Below are 22,803 nucleotides of genomic sequence, written 5' to 3'. Positions count from 1 at the left end.
GGGAAAAAAAGAGGACATTAATGTGTTTAAATAAAAATGAAACAATAGACAAAGTAAAAATTATTTCTCAGGTGCTAAAAAAAAAAAAAAATTTAGCTCCAACATCTTTTTTTACTTTATGTTGTTGATTTGTTGTTTGAGAATGTTGAGAATTATGCAACGTTATCATAAAAACCTAAAAGATTTCACACTATATTAAGATTTGAGAGTGATAGTTTGATTTCAGAATTCATATATTTGGTTTTAATGATCACTTCATATTTAAAGTAATCTGCTGGTATAGAAATCACACAACAGCCATTAAAATAAGTTTTTCCAGAGTAATCATAATCCCGTCATAGATTTAGGGAATTCAGGTGTTTGCAAATCATAAATTGTGCCAGTAGATGTCACTATAGTCACCAGTTGAATACATTTAAAATACTTTTGTTAGTTTACAAGTCACTCGACTTGTACAAGATTTTGTTGTTTCACCCTTCTAATCACGTCTTATGGTTCAAGACTATTCTACATTCCCAGAGTCAGAACTACACATTTGGGTTTGAGTTTATTAAGTTGCTGCCATGTCATGGCTGAATGACTTGCCTAATCCCAGGTTAGAAGTTTTGAATCTTTTTTTTCCTCTTTGGGAAAAGCTTATGCCATCATCAGGTTAGCAACGTCAGGACAGCAAGCACATAGGATGTTTGCTATGGCCAGCAAACAACCTTTGAGCTCTGATGTGAGTTTATGAATGAATGTCAAGATGTAGGTCATGAGGTAGTCTCTCAGGCCAACAGAGCCAAAGTGAGATCATCCAATAACTCAGCTACTGTAGAAGGTCTGTCCCCGGTGAGCTCAATTACTTGCCAAGACATGAAGTCATGGATCTGCAGTGTGGATGCACTCAGGAGCTCCGGTGTCGAGAACAAGGAGGGTTGCAAATAAGGATAAAAAACTGTTTGGAAAATGGAAAGATGAATATTGGAGCCAAAAGGAGGGAGTTGAACAAAAAAGTGTTTGTCCAATTTTAAAAATACCTGAATAGAATCATTGAATTGGAATCTCCCTAATACAAGCTAATTTATGTCTGAGAATTTTATAACTGGTTGTTTCCAATGTCTAAATCCTCCCCCTGATATTAGAGTAATTACTTAAATTGACACTGTTACGACCAAGCCCGTGGGGCGTTACAATAACCGGGACCTCGTCCAGGATCCATTGACCATTTTATGGCACGGATTGTACTTTGACTGTCTTTAAGTGAGGTCACTGAAGATTGATTTAAATCGATTCGAGAGTCAAGTCAGCAGAGGTTTTGTTGATTGTTTTCTCTCCATATTTTTATGGAGGAAAATCTAGAGTCAATTTAGGAGTTTGCATCACTATAACAATTAGAGACAAACAAGTAGCAGAAAGTGGATATATTGGCTTAAAGAGTTCCATGTATATTGAAGCAGGCTTTGCACGAATGATTTGCACAAATTTTTTTGTAGCAAATGTACTAAAAAAGGAAAGGCTGAAACATCGCTGACAGGGAGTTTGATGACAGTGTGTCTGACACCTAATAGCACAGAAGGTGCTGCTGCAGTGCTGGTGGATTTTTCAGCTGTTGGCAGCTTACAAATCAGAGTTTTCTTTGAGCTCAGCTTACAGTGTGATGCTGTTTGTGAAAGGCTGGGTGCTGCCTGAACCCGACAGTAAAAACTGTTCACCCAGATTTTGAGACAAGTAGTGGAAATATAAAATCTCGTTTTGCATGTGAAGGGAGAATATCTTAAATGCTCTCAAAACTCAAAACAACACATAAGCTGTTGCTGCTTGTTAGCATGAGAAAAATGCATTGCCCAAAAAAGCAACTGTCCACTTACAGATGTGTGTTTTTGCTTTTGTTTCACCATTTCATGTTTCTGATCACATACATTTTAATGTCAGACTATAATAATCTGATGATAATTTGAGCTTTTCTTAGAAGCAGCTGAAGACCCATTTATTCAGGATGACTTTTAACTACTTTTGGGATTGTATGATTTGTCTTCATTTTTTTAACTGCTGTTTTATTTTTTCTTTTACCCCCTTTGTTTTGATGTTTTTGTTTGTTTTAATGTATATGTAGTCATTTTTATATTGCATTGTGGTTTTTGACCTGTGCACAGTGTTGTATACATTAATCTGCTTACATACTAATGGTCTTTTTAGAGCTATTCGGAGGTGGATGTGCCTGTCTGCTTTAGATCAGTGTCCTCCTACATGAGGCAAGTCTGCTTGAGCTCCAATTGTGTTTTGTCACTCCACAGAATGTTTTGGAGTCATTAAGATGTTTTATGGGAAATCTGGGAAAGGTCTTTGTGTTGGTTAGTAGTGGTTTCCACTGTGGTACTCTCCACTTATGCTCATTTTACCTGGTTTCTTTCTTCTTTTTTAAATTCTTTCTTCATTTATACTCTATCAAATATGAATGAAGCACTTTATACTTCATTCAGTCATTTCACCAATTCACAAGCTGATGTTGGTAAGCAACACTGTCTATGCTGCCCACTGTTTCGTATTTTATTCATTTGTGAATAATGTCTCTTACTGTGATTAGATGGAAACCCAGAGTACTAGAAATAGATTTGTAACCCCTCCCAGACAGATGTCAAAGACAGTTCTTATGTTGCTTTTTGAGAACTTTCAGCCTACTTCATGTTGTCAGACAGGCTCTATTTAAGTGATTTCTGAATTTGTAATCAAACTTTGGTGTGGCAAGTAAAATTGAAAACTTTCTAAAAGTTAATTCTTGATTTCATTAAGGGGGACTACGGTAATTGTTTTCCACATAGGGTCAGGTTGGTTTGGCTTTTTTTCACCAATTTACATAACGAACTATTACCATTTGAAAAAAAAGTTTTTTTAAATTTACACAGGTTATTTTTGTCTAACCTAAAATAACATTTGATGGCCTAAAATAATTGTGAGAAAAACAAAAGAAATATATAAGGATGCAAACAGAACTTTATGACAATCAACATTATTTCATTATGTTTTGTCTGATTGTTCATACTGATTTGTATGTATCATATTGAAACAGTCGTCTGATCTACAACTTGGAAAGACTCGCAAGAATAAAGAAACAAATCTCAAGTTTAGTAGAATGTGGAAAAATTGCAATCAACATTGCTCATCTATAAAGTTCCTGCTTACATGTCAGCTTCCTAAAATATCATGTTTTATGACCCAAACATTTTTGGAGCCAACATGTCGTCCACATAAGGACTCTGGGGGAGAGGTCAACAGCACAAACTAGCCACACGTTAAATGACAATGAACTCGCTGCAGAAGAGAAGTTTGTTATGGTGTCAAGCTGTTTTCACTGGTTGCTACACTGGCTGGAAAACAGCATATACTGTCATCTTGACTCTGGGTCGCTGACAGTTATTCCCACTTACTGAACTGCTGAGTGTCTAAATGGCCTGTTTGTCATCATGTTGTGCGTGGGGGTGGGGGTGTGCGTGCGTGTGTGAATGCGGGGGTCAAAGAGAAGGAATGCGGTCATGTGAGTGCAATCAGCGGTCAGCAGGGACACGATAAAAAATTCACCCTGAGAGATGTCTGAGAAAGAATGGCTGAGAGAGCAGTGACCTCTTGAGAGGAGAGCGCTTAAATTAAGTGAGGTATTTTAAAAAGAATGTAATGTTAGGGTATAAAGAAAGTACACCCTAAAATATACTATACTAGAATAGTATATATAGTGGCAACATTTTTGGTCCACTTCTTCCCAATGGTTATTCAGCTCATTTAGACCTTTGTTGAGGTCTGGACTTTGACTGGGCCACTGCAACCCCTTGATTCCGTTCTCTCACAGCTATTCAAATTTCACTCCTGAATAGTTAGTTTTGCAAAGAAGTTCAGGATTAACTAAATTGGGAACCTCAAGGTGACCATATCATATGACAACAAAATAGGCCTACAGTCATCAGACCTTCACCACCGTGCTTGACATGATTGTGTCAATATTTGCTATTTAATATTCAATAAATTTTATAGTCTGAGATGAAGCTTGGTTGGGGGATGAAGAAGGGTGGAATGTAATTTTTGAGCAAAAACTGAACAGGAACTGTGAAGACTAGAAACGGTTTTCAATGTCCCTGTTGCAAATTACATTGTTTTACAAGGAGATCAACTCGTTATGTTCTGATACACAAAACCTAACATTTGAAAGCAGATTTATTTTGTTTTGAACAGGATTGTATGTGCAAATTTAAATAGGAAAAAGAAAACTGAAACAAAAAGGACAGAAACAAGTGTAACTTACAGCGGCCATGGAGTTGATGCGGTCTATGTAGTAGTCAGGCCAGCTGGTAGCCAGCTTGTTGGGGTCTTCTTGCTCCTAAACACAAAGAAACAGAATTAAGCTTTTTTTTTTTACAGTGCAGCCATGATGAAATAACAGGAAAATAAACTGATCATGTTAAAACATTTGTTGTCTCAGCACAGATCACAATCAGAAGTTTCTATCACAATCAGTACAATGCATACAGTAAGCCATTGTTTGTATGCTCAAGGATCAACTCATAAGCCAGCTTGTCTTACACACTAAAGTAACGAGCCTTGACAGCTATTAGAGAGGTTTATAAAAAGATGAAAATGAATAACAGGAAAAGTAATTTATTTTCATTTGTATTTGCTAGTCGATGTTGGTAATTTTATTCTTTAAAGTGGCGCTGCTTTTCTTAAGCTATATTTAAAGAAATCTTGAGCAATAAATGAAAAGAAGCTATTGATACAAATGATTATCTTTTGTATCATTTGTACAAAAGATTTTCTGTCTAAATACAAAGAGCTTCCTAATGGAAATTAAACAATAGCTCTTTCATCTAGTGATGAATTTGCTCTGTCTAACTTAGGTATGTTTGATGCTAAAAGCAATCACGACCATATTCCACAGTCAAATCTGACCCTGTCCTTAAAGCTGCAATGTTGGACAAATATTATTCCAAAAACTGGAAATAGTCACATTAATTCAAGCTAAAGAAAAAGTAATTATTTTTACTACTTGAAATGTTCCTCTTTTTTCCATATTTAAAGCATTTTTCTTTTTTTATATGATAGAGGAAAATAGCGCTAAATGTTAATATAAAATTGTCCTTTTTTATAAATAATACATTTACAACAATTGTGTCCTGCATATGCATTCAGTCTCTTTTAATCTACTACTCCTGAATGAAATCCAAGGACACCAAATATCTTTATAAGTTAAGCAGAGTTCACCTTTGCTGTTTTGCAAAGACCTCAGAAAACTGTTAGAGAAGATTACAGAACAAGAAGCCACATGAGGACAAAGGGGCATTAAGACAGAACAAGAGCAGGGATAAAGCAAAGCTATGAAGAACACTATTCACATGACTGAATCCAAGTAAAATACTTTGAACTTTATGAGACAAAATGTAAAAACATTCAAGCAGCATTATTACTCTTACAAAGCATTCAATACCATAGATTATATTCCTAATAGGGACATTGAGACTTTGCAAACAAATCTGTGCTTTCTTTAGATGCAGAGAGAAAACTAGAACTGTGACTGATTCCAGCTTTCTAACGAGCTTGTTTTGTCATTTACTGAGTGCTAATACTCTTTTACAGACCACTTGATAAGCTCATATTCCCTTCACACAAAACTATCCAAGTTTCAGCTTCCAGCCATCTCTTGATATTTTCAGTAAAAACAGACCAGTAACCCTTCTAGGGAGACCTGGGTAAAAATTTGAAAAAGTTTAATCGGTGGGCTGTCCATTTAATCATTTCTACTTTAACAATTTTATTTACTCTGAAAGCATGTTTATGCTGTAGCAAGAATCCATTTACTCTGTAATCAAAATTAATGACATGCTGCTTCGATATTTGCAACGTAGCACCACACAGTTAAAGCAAATTAGCCTTTCTGCTGATCAAGTCGGTCAAAGTCCAAAATGAAATTCCACTTAATTGATTTTCCCTCAGACATAACATCCTTTAATTGTCTACATTAAAACGGGAGATTTAAGTTCGGCCGTATAATGAGCAACAAAATCAGCAAATCCTCTGATTGTGGAAAAAGGCTCCAGCTTTCCTGGACTCTGTACAAGTTTAGTCAATGTACATTTCAGTCCCTGTAATGACCATTGTTTCTGAGGTCCAGCACTCGGTGCCAGAAAGCTGGTTCAACCCTGAAGGGCTGAAAGGAAACAAAAACAATAAAACTCACTGTGCGGCTAAGCCTGTGTTTTTAAAGCTGGGCCATCTTTCCCAATGCTGACACGCTGAGGACACGATGCCAGACAGATTCTGATGCTTAGATTAACAATCTAACTACTGCCCCTCCATGACCCTTTGGCCAAATTACAGCCACCCAAAAACATTTATTTTGGCAACTACATGTACAGTATAATTGTCACCACGTTTCAAAACAAATTAAAAAGGATAACAAGGTTTGCTTGAGAGGGTCCTAGTCATATCAGTCGACACATTTCCTTAATTTAGGTCCTTATAATGGAATATTTAGGTGGTGAAATGATGCAGAGTCAGTTCTTGTGTGTTGCTGGCTCAATCAAACCACTCTGGAAAGTAATAACAGTTGATGACAGGTATTAAAGTTGTGTGATAAGAGCTGAATGGTGTTTGGAACAAATGAAACACACCAACTTCAGCCTTAGAAGAGTAGATGCATGAATGTGCTCATTATACAACAAACTTTTTCTTTTTTTTGTTTCTTTTGGGGAATTGGCTTCTTCCTCACTCTGCAGCCTTTTATCCCATGTTTGTACAAGACTTGTTTCAGTGTGGATGACACTTTATTACCAGCATAAATCAATACCTTCATGAGGTATTTTGTTGTGTGACATATTTTTGTGTCTCTTGGACACAGAACTCAACTTATTACCCCACAGAGTTTATACTTGTGTATGACTGTTTGAAACGATGAACATGGAAATATTCAGCCATCTGGAAATGACATTTGGATGAACCAAACTTGTGCTCGACAAAATTTTCTTCTTGATGTCTTCGTTATTTTATTTTATTTAATTTTTTAAGGTGTATTAGCACCAGAAAAGTCCTGATCTGCTTGTTTAGTTCGGACCAAAAGCAGACTTTTTTTTGCTTGGTGTGGCAACAATCATTGCTCCCATTCAACAAAAATGATGGGAGTGGAACAGAGCACAGACCTGGAAAAAACAAACTTCAAGATTGAGATAAGTTAAATTTCTGTTGTGCACAGTTAAGCTGTTATTACAACAGAAATAACATTTTGAATGTCAAGAGCGGCTCATGAAACACTGGTTTCACAATGGAATATTTCTAATTTTGCAGTGACCTCAGAAAATGAGAGCTGCAAGATGAATGAGACAAGATGCTCTGGGAGCCACAGGATGCCGGCAACAGTAAGCAGAAAACTGTATATGATCAGGTATGACTTCAGTTCAACCAGATCATGCAGTATCATGCAGTAGCTTTAGTAAGACTGAAGGCCTCATTTTTACCCAGCAATGATGGCTCGTAAAATCCAAAATATATTTTCTGTAGTATGTCTGCTTTCATATCGGAAGCTAATCATACCACAGTTTGTGGAAGTGGTATGATTCCACTTCCACAAGTGGAATCATACCACTTTTTGGGGGTCTGAAAAAGATGTGGGTCACTTTTTCAGACCCACATCTGAAAAAGTGGGTCTTAGTCCGGTTGTTAGATCTACAGCAAAATTCGCTTGAGTGTATACTGAGTGTAAGTTCTGGACCAATGGGGGGAAAGAACTGTTTAAAGTGGTCTAAATGTTAAAATAAGTTTGCTCCTATTTTATTCAAATGTTAGAAATTAATTAATGAATTACTAAGAAGCTCATGAAGCCGCAACATCCTCTATGCTATCAAAAATGTTTTTTTCCAAATTAATTGAAGGCACTACAATCCATAAAACTTCTGAATTTTAACTTTTAAAGAGGTTTTTCTCAATATTCTAAAACTAGCTTAATCCCAAGTGACTGAAAACAGAGCAAGCTTCATCTGGTTTAATGGCAGACGGTGTCTGTAAAAACCTGCTTTCAGCTGCTTTCAGAAACAGCTGAAGCTGAAAAGTGAAGTGCAGATGATGGTCTTCCACAAGCAGAAAGTGTTTTTGGTCATGCGTTAGGCTGCAGCAGTTTAGGGTCGACCCCGTCACTCTGCTGCAACAATTACACACTATGACCACACATTCCTTATGTCGGCTGACATTAAATGTGATTTACAGCGTGCGACACAGCAAAGAAAGACAGGAATCCCCAACAGCATATCAAGTATATATATCTGCAAGGTGTTTTACTTATTACAACCATCTGGTGAGGAAAATATTGCGCCCCCGAAGACCCAAATACCTGGCTAACACCAACATCCAGGCATATTTCTTTGTCTGTTTGGCAGACTATTGTGTTTGCAAAGGCACCTGTTGAAAGAAAAGATGAAATTACATACTCCAGCTTCCCCGCTGTCATGTAACAAGCTGTCTTAAACATTCTGAACCCCCTCAGAGGTTTCGCTGACAAATAATTGAGCTCACAGCCTGGAAGAATCTGGTGCACATATAGCTTTCAAGTCACAACTTCAGGAGCAACAGGAGGTGAAATTCCAACTACTCAGCTGGTAGCACTGAACGAAAAGTACTTTGAAATGTGGAAAGATTTTACAGTTTGCCTCACTGTAGGAAATAGTCTCGCTTTTAGATGATGACCAGCAAGTGAGGAAATTACAAAGAAATAATATAATGCCCCAGACACCTCTAAAGAAGCACATACTCAAACAAATGTTTCTTTACAACTGTTAAGATTTCCAGCTTTGGAAGACAACCACGCGCAATCGTTCGTTCAGTTGTATAAAGAAACAGAAACTCCACATTAACTCTGAGAGACACACTAACATGTCCCAAGAGTGCTCTGGTTTTGCCATGGGATTGGATGGATTGCTTTAGATTCTGATCCAATGTTCTCAGAGAGGCCCAGAGGGGATTTCAAAGGTAAAGTGGGGTCCTTCAGGAAGAGTCTTAAAGTTCTCTTTCAGAATGAAAGAGGAAAAACAAAGAAAGAAATCAAATGGATATTGTTTTATTAAGAATAAGCAAAGCCTTTTCTGACAATGATGCCATCTAAAGGCTCAGAGTAGTCCAAACACTGCACACTAAAGACTGCAGCTAACTCTAAAACCCTCAATAGAGCTCCTTAATATTAATAATAATAAGACACAAGCAAGAAGCAACATGCACCAAGCAAATCTCCATTAATTAAAAACTTGATGCACCAGTCAGATTTTTCCTGGAGGAAACAAAACAAATCTGAGCTGATTTTAATTTTCTTTTTGACAAATCATCATGCATTCAAAGTTGTTTGTGTCAGGATCTGTGATTTTCTGTGTTTATTTAGAGTTTTCTGTGTCCTTAAGTCTCTTCGTTGTCCTGTCCTCCCCTTGATTGTTCCCAGGTGTGTCTCGTCTCTGTGATTACCCTCCCATGTATTTAACTCCACCTGTGTTCTTTGTTCCTCGTCGGGTCCTCGTCAATGTTAGCTTATTCGTCGTCAGTGTGTCCATGTTCCTGCTGTTCGTTGTTTGGACTAGTTATTTTCATTAAAAAAATCACCATATTCATCATACCTGGGTCCGCTGCGTCTGCCTCACCACCAACACCACCCGCACTTCATGACAGTTTGTGCTGTGGTTGTCTTGACCCAAATTAAAGATGTGTGATATCAGTAAAAACCTACAGTTTCAATGTTACTGCTCAATAATGAAATAACAAAAACAGTCAAACATAATTTCCCTCACTCTTTACTTTCTTTATCATCATGATGATGTCTCCACCATTCTCTGTGAGCATTAGCATCTTGGTCACTGACATCAATATCTGGTGTGGGAGGCAAGGCCAAGCAGAGAGCCAAATGGCCAAAGATAAGTGGGAATACAGATTTGAAGGTACATATTACACTCTACCAAATATTGAATCCAAGCAGTCCTCATATTGCATGCACTCATATTAAAGTCTAATCTAAACACAGGACATAGAAAAGTAAACAGCTTAAAGTCTACATTGAGGACAGATTATATAATATGAAACTGTTAAAAATGTCAATGCCCTGTATTTTTAATCTACATTAGAAAAGATGAGATGAACAAAAGAACTGATCGTAAAATAAATAGTATAGCTCACTAGTACTGTCATTCTCCGACTAAGAAGCATAAAAGAATCTCTATAGTCAAAAGACACTTTTAAGGAAAATGAAAGAAAAGGACAGCAATCATTTTAATAAAATAAGTTATTACTTGTCTTTATATAAAAAATAAACTATACTTAGTTTTGCTATGATATTCAGTTATATATAATATTAACTCATCATATTGATTACAAAACAAAGCCAAATGCCTTCCATTCCTAATTAAAGTGAAAGGTAAATATTTTTCTAAATTCTTAGCACAAAATGTCACCATAATCACAATATGATCCTGTCATATATGGAATGACGAGGACCACCAACTTTCCAAGGTGTTATTTGTCCACCAAAACCTGGAGGACTCACCCTAAGAGCTGGGAAATGGACAGGATATTGAATCTCTAAATATTTTGTTAAGTCTAACACTTTTTATTTTCCTTTTTGTTTTTACAGATAGAAAAGGTTAACATTTTTTTGCAATCACTCACTGTGATTGTTTTGCCACGAATCACAGTGAGTGACAAGATAATGTCCACATGCTCAATATTTAGACATTATCAGCAACAATTTTCAGTGATTTTCCAGTTTCGGTCCATGCTGTAATAACAGTCAGATTGTGTTATGTAATGCCATTCCTGATCGGTATTTGAGATGTGGGATAAAGTGAGGTATGCTTCAGGGCCATATACAGGAAATTGAAAGGAAATTGAGAACATTTTTTAGAACATCTGTCTCTATAACTTGCAAAAAAAAAAAAAAAGTAATCACTTTAAACAAAATAAATATTGTGTTTGCAAGTGTATTACAATTGCATTTATCCAAAAACATTATGTGCTTGTGCTGCATGACAAAAATATGAGTTCAAATTAGACATTAGATTTGAAAGTGATGACCCAATACACACTGGGTGTGAGAGTGCCTCTTGTTGGTCTGGATAGAAGCAGCAATTCAGTGCAGAAACCATTTTATTCTCTTAGATTAGAAGTGACCATAAAGCTATACTTCAAAGCCTGCCAGGTCTAGCAGACTGAATGATTCAACATACATATGGATGGAAATGGATTTATTGTGGATGAAAAGACCTCAGCATGAGACTCGTCACTCAGCCTATCCATGGAGCAGTAAATTTGTAATCCGTGTGATGGAAATTAATGGGGAAGCAGTTTGACACAGTGTGATGAAAAGACTCAGATATCAAGATGTAAGGGTGTCATTAGCATCTGGTGAATAACATGATCATTCTACAAGGGTGTGGACTATATTGAGCAACCCTAAACCTTACCAGTATAAGTGCACTAGTATAAACACTAGTTCCAACCTTGGTCCAATGCAACATGCATATGTTTCACATTTCTGACAGTAGAATGACGAGACTTTTTTTTTCAAGCAAACCCACATCTCACCACCTACCTAACTCTATGAAGTTACTGTCTCTGCAAGTGGTCGACTGTGTCTGATGACCCTTTCTAATTATTTCTACTAAATATCAGATTGTACAGGAATTGCCTGTAGCAATATCATGCCAGTCATCATGGCACCATTTTGATTAAAGGATTAAAACCATTTATAGCCTCATTACATGGGCTTGGTTTAAAATATTTGGAAGAGCAGATAATGAAATTAATTACATCTTTACAAATAGAAAGTTAGTTTTTAAATTTTGGGAAACATTTGTCTCTTATGCAATATTTTATACTATGTTTCTGGCATCATACAGAAAATGTAATTTTTTAGATACAAAAAAAAATAGCTTCATATTATGAGCTGATTTTCATTGGATTATTTAAGGTTTTAAATAATCTAAAGCCCCTAAGGTTTTAGAATTGGGGTTGTAGCTTGGTCAGGGACTCGCTCTGTGATCGTGGCCTGAAAACACAAGTGTGTGTTTGTGTGTCAGTGCAGCGCGACTAATGAAAATCAGGAGACCCTGCTTGGCTTCCAGCACTGGACAATTATAAGGAGCTATTAGATGTTACATCGTGTTCTCTACCTGCAGGCGACTTGATGCAAGTCATGCAAAAACAAGTACATACCCTCACAGGCATGAATGGGATACTCTCATATAAAAGCTAAACTGATGCCATTTCTGTATTAACATGAGACAGGTGTGCAACCATTATTTTCAGCCAAACCCTCTGGCTGTGGCAGAGACATGAGATGGTGTATTGGCTTTGGCAAGACAAATGGTTAACTAACTAAGGTTAATACTGCTGTTTACTGTAAATCTTCATTATTTACACGTTTATATTTAATATTTGAAGTTTTCCAGTCTCATTCAGATCACGATTTGTCACTATTGCTGTAATTGCTAAAAACTTTTAGTGGTTTAGCCATACGGCAACTTGATTTAGATCAATTAAGCTTTCTAAACGCTAAAGCAAATGACTCATTCACTCAAAAGGTTTATGGACCAAAATTGGGTTCGTGTGATTGTGTTCACAAGTTAGAATTACTACGTAACTAATTTATGGTTTAGCTGTTTGCAACCATGTAACAAACTAAACAAACCTTCCCTGTCACAAGATGCTGGAGGAAGTCTGGTTTAGAAACACTTCCCGTGAATGGATATATGCTCATAAAATCAGCATTGAATAGCTTGGCCAAACTAACTGACTGGTTTTTGAGATAAAGGAAGAATTAGCAACGTACTGAAAAATCTTCAGGTGGTGAGAATCAGTCAATTTTCAGCTTGATCCGTTTCAATGCCACCCACAACAACAATATACTGTACAGTGTGAAAGTTGTTTACTGAGTAAAGATGACTCACAGATAGCTAATACAGAATAAATAGAATGGATGAAATTTACAGGAAGCACAGAGGTGTAAGAAGCTAGGTTTTACAATGTGTTGAGACATGTCTATTGCTCACTCAGGCTGCAGAAAAGTGTAAAAAAACCAAAAAGCAAAAAAAACAAACCCCCCCCCCCCCCCCCCCCCCCCCCAAGACGACAGGAAGGCTGAATGAAGCACAGCAAAGTCACCTTGTTCCTTCTGAGCTTTCAGTCATCTATTTTAATTCCTCACTCTAATTTTGGACTAAAGTTAAACTAAAACGCTTGATTTGAATTAACAGAAGTTTAGAAAACATTGCTGCATTGCCGCTGGCTAAGTGGATAACTAACACAATAAGCAAGTGCACAAACATTTCTAGTCAAGAGATCTGTTGGAATATCTTTGAAGCTCCACATATCAAAATGCATGTGGTTTGCAAGGCAAGGGTTTCTTAAGACATAAATATTTTGATATTGCAAATTAAATTCCTATTTGTGGAGTCCACGAGAATATGCTGAAAGGAAACTAAAATGTGTTAATAGTTTTACAGTAAATGTGTTGTGCAGTTTGCTTGGCAGCGGGATAATGATAGATTTTCTTTGTTCCTACCTCAAAGAATAGTTTAACCACAACAACTGGAGCCGTCGCTTCACTGAGGCACACAAGACAACCAGTGTTCATTTTTAGCAGGACGGTTCAAGGAAAACGTTGGTCCCCATTCAAATTGCTGTCATGTGTTCACTCTGTGAAACATAAAGCTCTACTGTGTGGTGCCCTTATGGGTTGTTTCTGCATAACCTGCAACGCTTAATTTTCCTTTCTTGTATGTGCGTTTTTATTTTTCATGCCTGTCTGAGGCTGTGCATGTGAGGGCAACTTTCATTTCACCCTGGCTGCACAAACATACACAAAGCAGATTATTATCTGATATTGAACCCAGTTTTTTTGTTTTGTGTCTCTCCCTCTCATTCTTCAGTGCAACGACTCTCTCCATGAATGAGGGATTTGTTTGGATTTTCCTCCGGCTTTCCGCTGTTCACTGTTACCCTGGTTTAGCTCTTCGTTTTCTGGCCTAGACACAAAACTTTGCAGAGGAAATGATTTCTGACTGGGAGAGATGGAGGTGGAATGACAAACTAATATATCCTAGCTATGAACCTGGCTTAGACTCACACAGATCCAAAGTGCCCAGGCTGCTGCCAAAACTTTATTTCCACTACCTTGTGCTACAGCCCAGACAGTCCTCATAAAAGTCTGTGGTTGCCTTAGTGAGTTACTCAATAACTGATACAGAAGTTTTATTGAACTGTACTGTGGGTTTGCAACTGCAAATTCGGCCAAGAATCCAATCCTCTTTGATGAAGCACAGAGCATCCAAAGGCACAGCAGCTTATCATAATGCAATAAAAGTTAGACTGTATTTTTCTTGTGTATTTCTCCTGCTTATACTCCTTCCAGTTTCCATCTTCGCCTTGACATCCCTCTAAACATCCCACAACCTTTCTGCTCCCTTTTGGTTAATATAGTGAAACTCAGTCCAGGTCAGTACACATGCAGGTGCTCACAAACGTGTGCCAACGCAAGAAAAAAACAAAAAAAACAATGTATTGGTTTACTTATTACGAAAGGTTGTCAGAACATATCCCACCAATCCAAGCTAAGGCTTGGAAAGTAGAAACTTTCCAACAGCAAATAAGCAGAAAGACACAATAGACATTTACTCACGAGCGAGAAGGCTGATAAAGAATTGTCATCATATTTCAAGCATAATGCTTTGGATGTTCAACCACAAACTTGGACCAGAGGTCTTGTGGAAAAACAGATCGAAGACAATTAGGATGTTTTCCTGCTAGAAGGAGGGTTGAAGAGAGGGCGAAAGAAGACACTCTCCAGTTCTGATGGTATGATCACAATTCTTTAGCAGTTTCAGTAAAATGCTTGCTCAACAATGAGAGGAGAGCTTGCAGCACAAATGGACTTTTCAGTCCTGCCACAATCCCACCGCAGTTTTCAAAAACAATCACACCCTATAACAATACTGCAATACGTGCACATGTTTACGTCAAAGAAGAAATTAGAAGCAGAAATGTGGGCCGTGAGGGGATGCTTTTTTCCCCCCCTTCACTGAAGGTTGACGTTTGGTTCTAAACTGTGGCTTCAGGCAGCCAGTCAACAGAAGGCCAGCCAGAGGATCAGAGTTGATGTATGATAAAGTACAAATCTCAGGCTAACTCACCTTCTTCTTGCTGCAGTAGATCTGCCATTTCTTCTCATCGGGCAGTGCAAACATGGCCTCTCTATTCTTGTCAGTCAAGTCCAGTTCATCCTGCAAAAACAATGAAAAAAGTTTAACTCTAACAGCTTGCACAAAGAAATGTGCAGAAAACAATAATTGAGAAAGCTGTGACACAGAAAAATGACACATTGTAATGTATACATGGATTAGTCAATTCTGGGTTATAGTCGTTTTACTGCTTTGGCACTTTTTCACTTTTACAGTTTTCATCGTTCCATACCTGACTTTTTATTAGGTATAAAAAGGGGTTTGGTCTAATCCTGGACACTTTGGATTACAATGCATCTGTTTGTGTCTGCCAGGAGAATGCTTTGTACCCGTTTTTACAGCTGGCAATATAAAGTCATTTTCTGTTCTGTACTCGTAGTCTACTTTTAGGTAAAAACGTTTAAATGGCACCAGTAAAAATTGGCTACCAGCACAAGGTCAGTTGTATAGATCCATCCATTCATTGAGCATGTCTGAGGCTATTGGCCCAAATGGCTCACTAGCTATTTTATTAGGTTCAGTTGCTTGTTAATGCTAACTGTCAATTAGCCAATAGGCATATAGATGTGGTGAAGAGAACTTCCTAAAGTTAAAAGTGACCCAAATGGAAGTGAATAACTTTGAACATGCCATGGCATTGTTGATATGCTGGGATTCTTACATGCACAATCTATTGATCTTACAGAGAATGGTGAGAAAAATCCCAATAAAATCCAGTGTCTTGGCACTTGAGTGGACAGAAATGCCATGTCAATGTTAGTGTGTAATGAGCAGACTGGTTTGAGAAGATGGAAAGTCAACAGTAGCTCAAATAACCATTTATAACAAACCAAAGGATGCAGAATGTTATCATGCAAAACATGTAGTTGAAACTCATTTAATTTAAAAATAGGAAACTATAATTTCCATACCAACACTGAAAAATAACACAATAGAAAAGGGCATCAATTCAGATGGTAAGGTTTACAGGCATGACATGAAAAAAATGAAGCCTAGCATTGCCAGTATATATATATGAAACAGGGACAGAAATTGGCAAGGGTGAAGTGACCCGGAGCCATTTGGTTTACACTGTGAGCTTTAATGGTCTGGCTGAGAACACGCTCCGCTCACTACAGAAGAGCGTTTTAAAATTCACGCTGCCGCTCGTCTCAATTCTTCGTGTTGGTACAAGGAGCCCCTGCACCTTTTGAAATGCATATGAACCTTGGAAATGAGTCCCTGCATGCCAGAGAGGAAAAACAAAGTTTAAAAAACAAAGATGAACAAATCAGACAAGAGAGGAGTCAAATAACAGACAAACAGAGAGTTGTATTAAAGAACAGTAACCTGTGGATGTGGAAACTGATGGGACAAGAAAAAAGTAATAGAGAAAAAGCTCTGCCAATGACGATTTGCGCTCAACTCAAGCTAATCTCCTCATAATGGTTTTGCTACCATGACGTCAGGCACGGGCAGTGGGCCTCCAAGGAAGCCCAGGATGAAGATGGCCACTGGTGACAGAGGTGGGCCCCCCTTTATTCCACCCAGAGTTTGTTTTCAACAACTCTGCTGGCAGTGAAGGCTGAGGGTGCCCAAATTCCAAGAATTTGACACTATGAAGAATGACATCATCCCTGGCCCATTTCTTTCAATGGGATAACCAGCAGAAGCATTGCTGTGGCTTTTGGTAGAGAGGGAAAATATCTGAGGGGTGTGAATTTAAAATGGGGTATAACACAGACAGAAACCACAAAGAAGCTGTAGAATCTTAGACTGTTTTTCATTTTAACAGCAGGACTTCAGAGACTCCCACCAAGTTTAAAACAATGTAAGATCAAGGGTAAAACTTGCCATTATGTGGCAGCTGAATATTAAATCTCTGTCTCAGTGTCCCTTAGTGTCAACAGATTTCGTTCGTGAGCACAGGCCTCTCTCCCCATACTCAGCTCTTCTCTGGCCCGTTGCCTGGTCGCAGGGTCAAAGTCCCGCTGTCAGATCTGCTGCTCTTTGGAAGAGCTAAATTCTTTGAGCCGGTGAGAATCTGTGAGAATGAGACCCCTGGATGTGGACCAGATGGTGGTTAAGCCAGCATCTTATCCCTATGCAGCTTGTGTTCTCCTTCCTGCTACTACTAAGGCTTCTCCATTCTGAGGTTTTTACATGGTGGGACCAATGTGAGAGATGAATACTGAGGAACTTAAACAGCAAGAACGTTACAACCTTCTGCATCAAAAACATCCCAGAGAACCTGAAAAATTTCAATGGAATTTAAAACAAGGGATCATCTGCATATACAGTAATTTCCAAACTTTTAGATTAAACGCTGTTGAGATATAGAAAACAACAGTGCTGCACTTCTCCAAATCCGTCACACATCTGTCATTGTTATTGTTCATTAAATGTTACCTATATTTTAAATGTTCACTGGCTTAAATGTAATTATAATTTTCTTGAATACTTTTAATACCCCATGAATACAGGCTTCTGCTTAAATCTTTCCTTTAAAAAGAAGCTCAGACAGAGAAACTTCACTCCAAATTTGATTTTAATTAAATTTTAATGTAGTTTTAGATGGTAAAAAGCATCAAATTTCATTCAAGGATGTTTTTTTCTGTTTTAAATGAATTGGTGATTGCCTGCTTTTCAAATAACAGTAGGCCAGGTCAATTACATTTCAACGCTCTAACTCTTGTGAACATATTCATTGAAGAGAAAAAAGTATCCAAGTTTCTTTAGTTTCTGTCTGTTTTAATGTTTCAACTCAACAATGTACTTCTATAGAAAATATTAACTCCCAGATAAAATGTATTTTGAGAAATGTAAAAAATGTTGGCCACAATAAAACTCTGAACTTTTTCCACCTGTTGTGTTTTTTTCTGTGCAATTTGACTTCAACAATGGATGAGACAGAACACCCTTAAACTATCACTTTGTTGAAACACTTATTTTTAGCAATAATCTTGTTTGACAGAAGTTAATCCAAATAACACATCTCGACTTGGCCTAACTTCTCAGAAGTTCTCCAAATCTGTCAAGATTATTAGGGAATCACTTTTCCACAGTCTCTCCAGGTACTTCACAGAGGGAAATGAGGCAATGCCCTCATTTTTTCCACAACATTTATTTTAGAACTCTGGCTAGACACCGAGCTTCAATTTTATTCTGGTAATGCCATGATTTGTGAAAGCCTCTTTTTCCTGAAAAATACCATTGTACAAAAAGAGCCCTCTGGTGCAAAGGAAAATCCAAGTAGGACAAGTGAACGTCACTATAACTAACAGTAGGTGGGAACTCCAGAAGGCTGAATGGTAAAACTAAAGCAAAAAGAGCTTCAAATAAGTATAATATTAAGTGTGTGCTTCTGCAATCCACTACTTACCTCCACTAAATTTATTTATTTTTCAGCTGAAACAGGCAGGATAAATGTCTCATTAAGTCTCATTTCATTGATGAAATGATTTATCAGTATTGCATTTGTCTTGCATTCTACCAGGAGTGAGTATACTTTTGAGATCTGCCCCATTAATAATTTGCGGTGTACTGCATTAAATGTTTTAGGCGAATTGCATACGACAAGGAAATTTAGAGTTACATAGTAGGTATGTAGAAGGTATCAAGAGAAAAAAAAACCAACGACAGCAAGATAATGGGAAAAAAAGAATTAGGCAAGGCACTATTGAGATACACAAAATTTGTAATTTACTTATTGTTAGATTGAAACATTCCAAGTCAGCATTCACAACAGAAAAATAAGAAAACATTAAGTTATGGATGAGGACTTGGAGATAATGTTCTCGTCATTGCAGCTGGAGTACTTATTTTTTTCCAGTTATGTAACATTGCTCAGTTTTCCTCCACTTCCATCTTGCCTCCCACCTTTCAAACAGTTTCCACTATCACATCTACATCACATGGAGCACCTCATGACCCTAGCAGCACCCAGAAAACAGGTAATTCCTTCACTCTTCCAAAACAAAACCCAAGACTTTTCTCTTTGTAGCAGAATACCTCCCTCAATGTGCCTCCTTCCTACACCAGAACGTTTCATTTGGGAAATCACATAAAGCAAAGCTAATATTGTTACACCTGCTGCTTGAGAAGGGGAAAAGTACATACCTCCAAATCCTTTCATATTTCATGCAGAGCTGCCAGCTGAATAATGTTACTCTATTCTTAAAGGTTATCAAAGTGAGATCTGATCGTCATGTTCGCTGTAGATAAATCTCTTCTGTCACTTAATTTCCTGCTTCTAAATGCTTGTGGGCTTCTCAGTTTAGCCAATTTAATTCAAAAATATATGACAGAGTTACAATGCAGCAAGTTTCAAAATCTAAACAGCATTAGACAAATTTAGTCTTTGGTACACTTACAAAGGCAAAAGAAAGCTGTAGCATTGCTCCAAAATAGGAGAAAAACCAGCAATACTGTTCTTGCTTATTGTAATAATTGTAGGATTTGTGATGGAAAAGATTCATTTGAGTTGGTAAATCTGTCTTTTGGAATGTAAAAATAGAATAAGGTCAGCACCGTCACCATTTCACTATGTTATATGCGGCAGCTAAGCTAATCCCGATTTGAGAAGCCAAATAAGCATATCCTCCCTGATGCTGCACTCTTTAAACACCAAAGAGTTCCAGATTTCAAATTGACCTATAGTGAATCAATACAGGATTGTTTGTAATGATGTAAAGCACTTTGAAATGCCTAGCTGCTGAAATGTGCTATACAAATAAAATTTGATTGATTGATTGATTGAAGAATGGTTCTTGTCCAAAAGAAGACTGGTTAAAGACAAGGTCTTTAACCAGTGACTGGTGGGGCCTTAGAACCATGGTTAGAAACGTCTATATTAAAACTCCAGGAAGTTTTAACTGAAAATCTGGTAGATTTTATTATTAAATTGAAATCTGTCATAATTGGGCCTTTCAGTAAGACAATAATAGACAATATATGGCCAAATCCATCACTTCTTTTAATCACCATCTCAGTCCGCAGACCTAAATCCTACATTACACCTGTGGGGTGAGTTGAAGAACAGAAAGTATAAAAAAAGACCGGGACTCTTGTCTCTCTATGACCTCATATTAAATCATCCAACAATCCCTCTCTTAAATTTTTGAGGATTTTCTTCTCCACATTAAAACAGAAGTTGCATTTTCTACATTTGATAAAGAATTTCAACATGTTTTTTACACGTCGTTGCTAGGGGTGCAAGGTTTTGTTTGAAGAGAAGCAGAATGATGTGAGCCATAAGGTAAAAAGTCATAGTTAGTGGAAAAACATTCGCAAACTATCTTAATTATACAGTGAATTCACAGGAGAACATACTTGGATACAACAACACACTTAGATAGGACAGAAAGGTGATTAAAAATTTGAACACATTTGATAAAAGAGAGGTTTGCATGTAAAACATTGGAAGTTGCATGTAGGCTTAAGATGGAAGCTGATATCTTGACACAGATCCTGAGGAATGAAGAATCAGAGCGAGAGTTGGTGTGAGGCTTTGCAGTGGGAGTGTCTTTGTGGACTGGAAATACTTGTGGCTTCACATACATGGGAAATGTGACATCTTCTCTCATGCATTCATGTCTGTGAAGTGGCATTTCCAGGGTGGACCCAAATGTCTTTTCCTCTTGTTAAGTCTAGCAACATAAGCTGGGAGAACAGACTCATGAGCTGTACAGGTTACCCTGCATGAGTGAGGCAGGGGAAAGCAGGCAGGAAGTCATATTAGACCCCCAGGGAGACTACAGGAAGTCGGAGCGGTCATTATTGACCCAAACAAGCTATAGTGAGTTTGCTCACATGTTTCATTTACTAGACCTTGTATAACATCACCTTTATTTATTTATTTTTTTAAAAAAGATCACAATGACAATCAAAAAAGCTCAAAGATTAACTTCAAGTGAATAGGGAAAATCAAAATCACCATACTACCATTGGTCTTTTGACTCTGTTAATAAAGGCTCAGTCACATTTTGTTCTGAAGCATTTATATGAGTCATAACCGCTCCGATGAGTCAGACAGTAGCAACTTCTAGCAGACAGCTCTCTTCTAAACAAGCTTTGGCCACATTCATGATGGGGCTGACTCAGGACAGTGAGGGCTGGCTTTGCAGCAGTTTAGGAAGAGAACGTTAAAAAATTAGAATCGCAAGAGAAGGAAGGGAGGGAAATGGAAAGGAACGATGGGTGCATCCCTGGGTGTGTACAGGGAAGGAAACTCACTCCCATTGCCCAGAGGGAGGAGAACGTTTCCATTCCCTGCCGTTATGCAACGGATTTGATTTGTGTCCGGCTCAAAAGTCACACAGCATGGAACACTGGGAATAGATTTATGTTTCAAAACGTTTCAAACAGTTTCCTGGCATTTTAGATCAGAAATGGTAATTCTACCATCACTACCGTCAGGAATACATTTTCCATTTTTCTTATGAGAGAAAACAGAGTGGACACTGCCGAAGGTCACTGCTCAACGATACAGTAAATGATTACGCATCTGGACCACAGCTGGACCACTACAGAACAGTTGGATTAAAGTTGTCCTAAATTATGACAGAGAGCAAAGGGAAGACAAAAACAGACGGAGAGAAAAAGAGGGCAGAGAGCAAAGCAGAGCAAACATTAATCTCGTGTCTGTGAGTATTGTACAATCCAGATGTTGGCCTAGTAGAGCTGATTCAATTTGGCAGATACACTGTGCGCTACATCTTCGCAACAAATCATCGCAGGTGGACAGAACGCATGTTTGTTCTTTCCTATATTTTAAAAATGTTGGACATAATATATGAGCATTATACCATAAAAAAATGATAGAAATGGGAAATTCATCCTTTACATCTTTATGAACGACTCAACAGATTGCTCCCATATGCCAATTTTCCCCACAGTAAACATTCATTTTTATCAGCTTCGGCGCGTAAATGCCAGCGTAGTTGTCCCTGAACAACCTCACACTTGGCTTCTCTTTGTAGAAACAAAAGGTTCATTTTGGTTTACTCAGCTGCCACCAATGAGAAATGAACCAAAGGACTGGACCTATGCAGGCAAACCCACTTTAAATTAAGAAACCACGAGAGCAATCGCTCATTTGATGATAAAAGGTATTAGGAGGGAATGGTCCTGACAAACAAAAATAAAGCTGTTGATGTTTCTTGGTGTGGCGCCAGACTTCACACATGGCCAAGATAGCAACTATGCATGCAAGCCTAGAAGTTCTTGGGGGGGGGGGGGGGCTTAAAAGTGCGCTGTGATCCAAAAAGCAGACCGACAACACAGGCAGCTGCTGCCAGATGCAAAATGTATAGTTTAACTGAAGTGATGCTTACACTGTGACGATCAGCAGCGATTGTTTCCAGGTTCGCACTGGGCTTTTATTTGGGTTTATGACAAACTCAGAGGCAGGTTTATTATTAACACTTTCTCCAGGCTGAACTCTGCATCTGACAGAACACACTTCAGTGTTTACACAAGAGAACCAAGAATGGAAACCACACATGCTTTTCTTGTTACAGTAGTTTCTTGATGTACAGGCCGAGGACTATATGTCATGTCAATTTTGCCTCACTGCCGGCCCCACAGGTCATACAGGTGCATT

The 22,803-nt window shown here is 37.9% G+C and overlaps 1 protein-coding gene across 5 annotated transcripts in view; it reads right to left on the bottom strand.

The window, feature by feature from the left end:
* Positions 1 to 22,803, bottom strand: part of daam2 (dishevelled associated activator of morphogenesis 2) — a 107,922-nt gene that overhangs the window by 41,656 nt on the left and 43,463 nt on the right. For all 5 annotated transcript variants that reach the window (XM_032546778.1, XM_032546779.1, XM_032546782.1 and 2 more), the window contains 2 exons: positions 15,174 to 15,263; positions 4,274 to 4,348 (listed from right to left, as the gene is read on the bottom strand). In XM_032546778.1, coding sequence (XP_032402669.1) covers positions 4,274 to 4,348; positions 15,174 to 15,263 — 165 coding nt within the window. The remainder of the gene's footprint in view (positions 1 to 4,273; positions 4,349 to 15,173; positions 15,264 to 22,803) is intronic.

Source organism: Xiphophorus hellerii, chromosome 19, assembly GCF_003331165.1.
Source record: "Xiphophorus hellerii strain 12219 chromosome 19, Xiphophorus_hellerii-4.1, whole genome shotgun sequence".
Lineage (NCBI taxonomy): Eukaryota > Metazoa > Chordata > Actinopteri > Cyprinodontiformes > Poeciliidae > Xiphophorus > Xiphophorus hellerii.
This window is presented reverse-complemented; position numbering and strand designations above follow the sequence as displayed.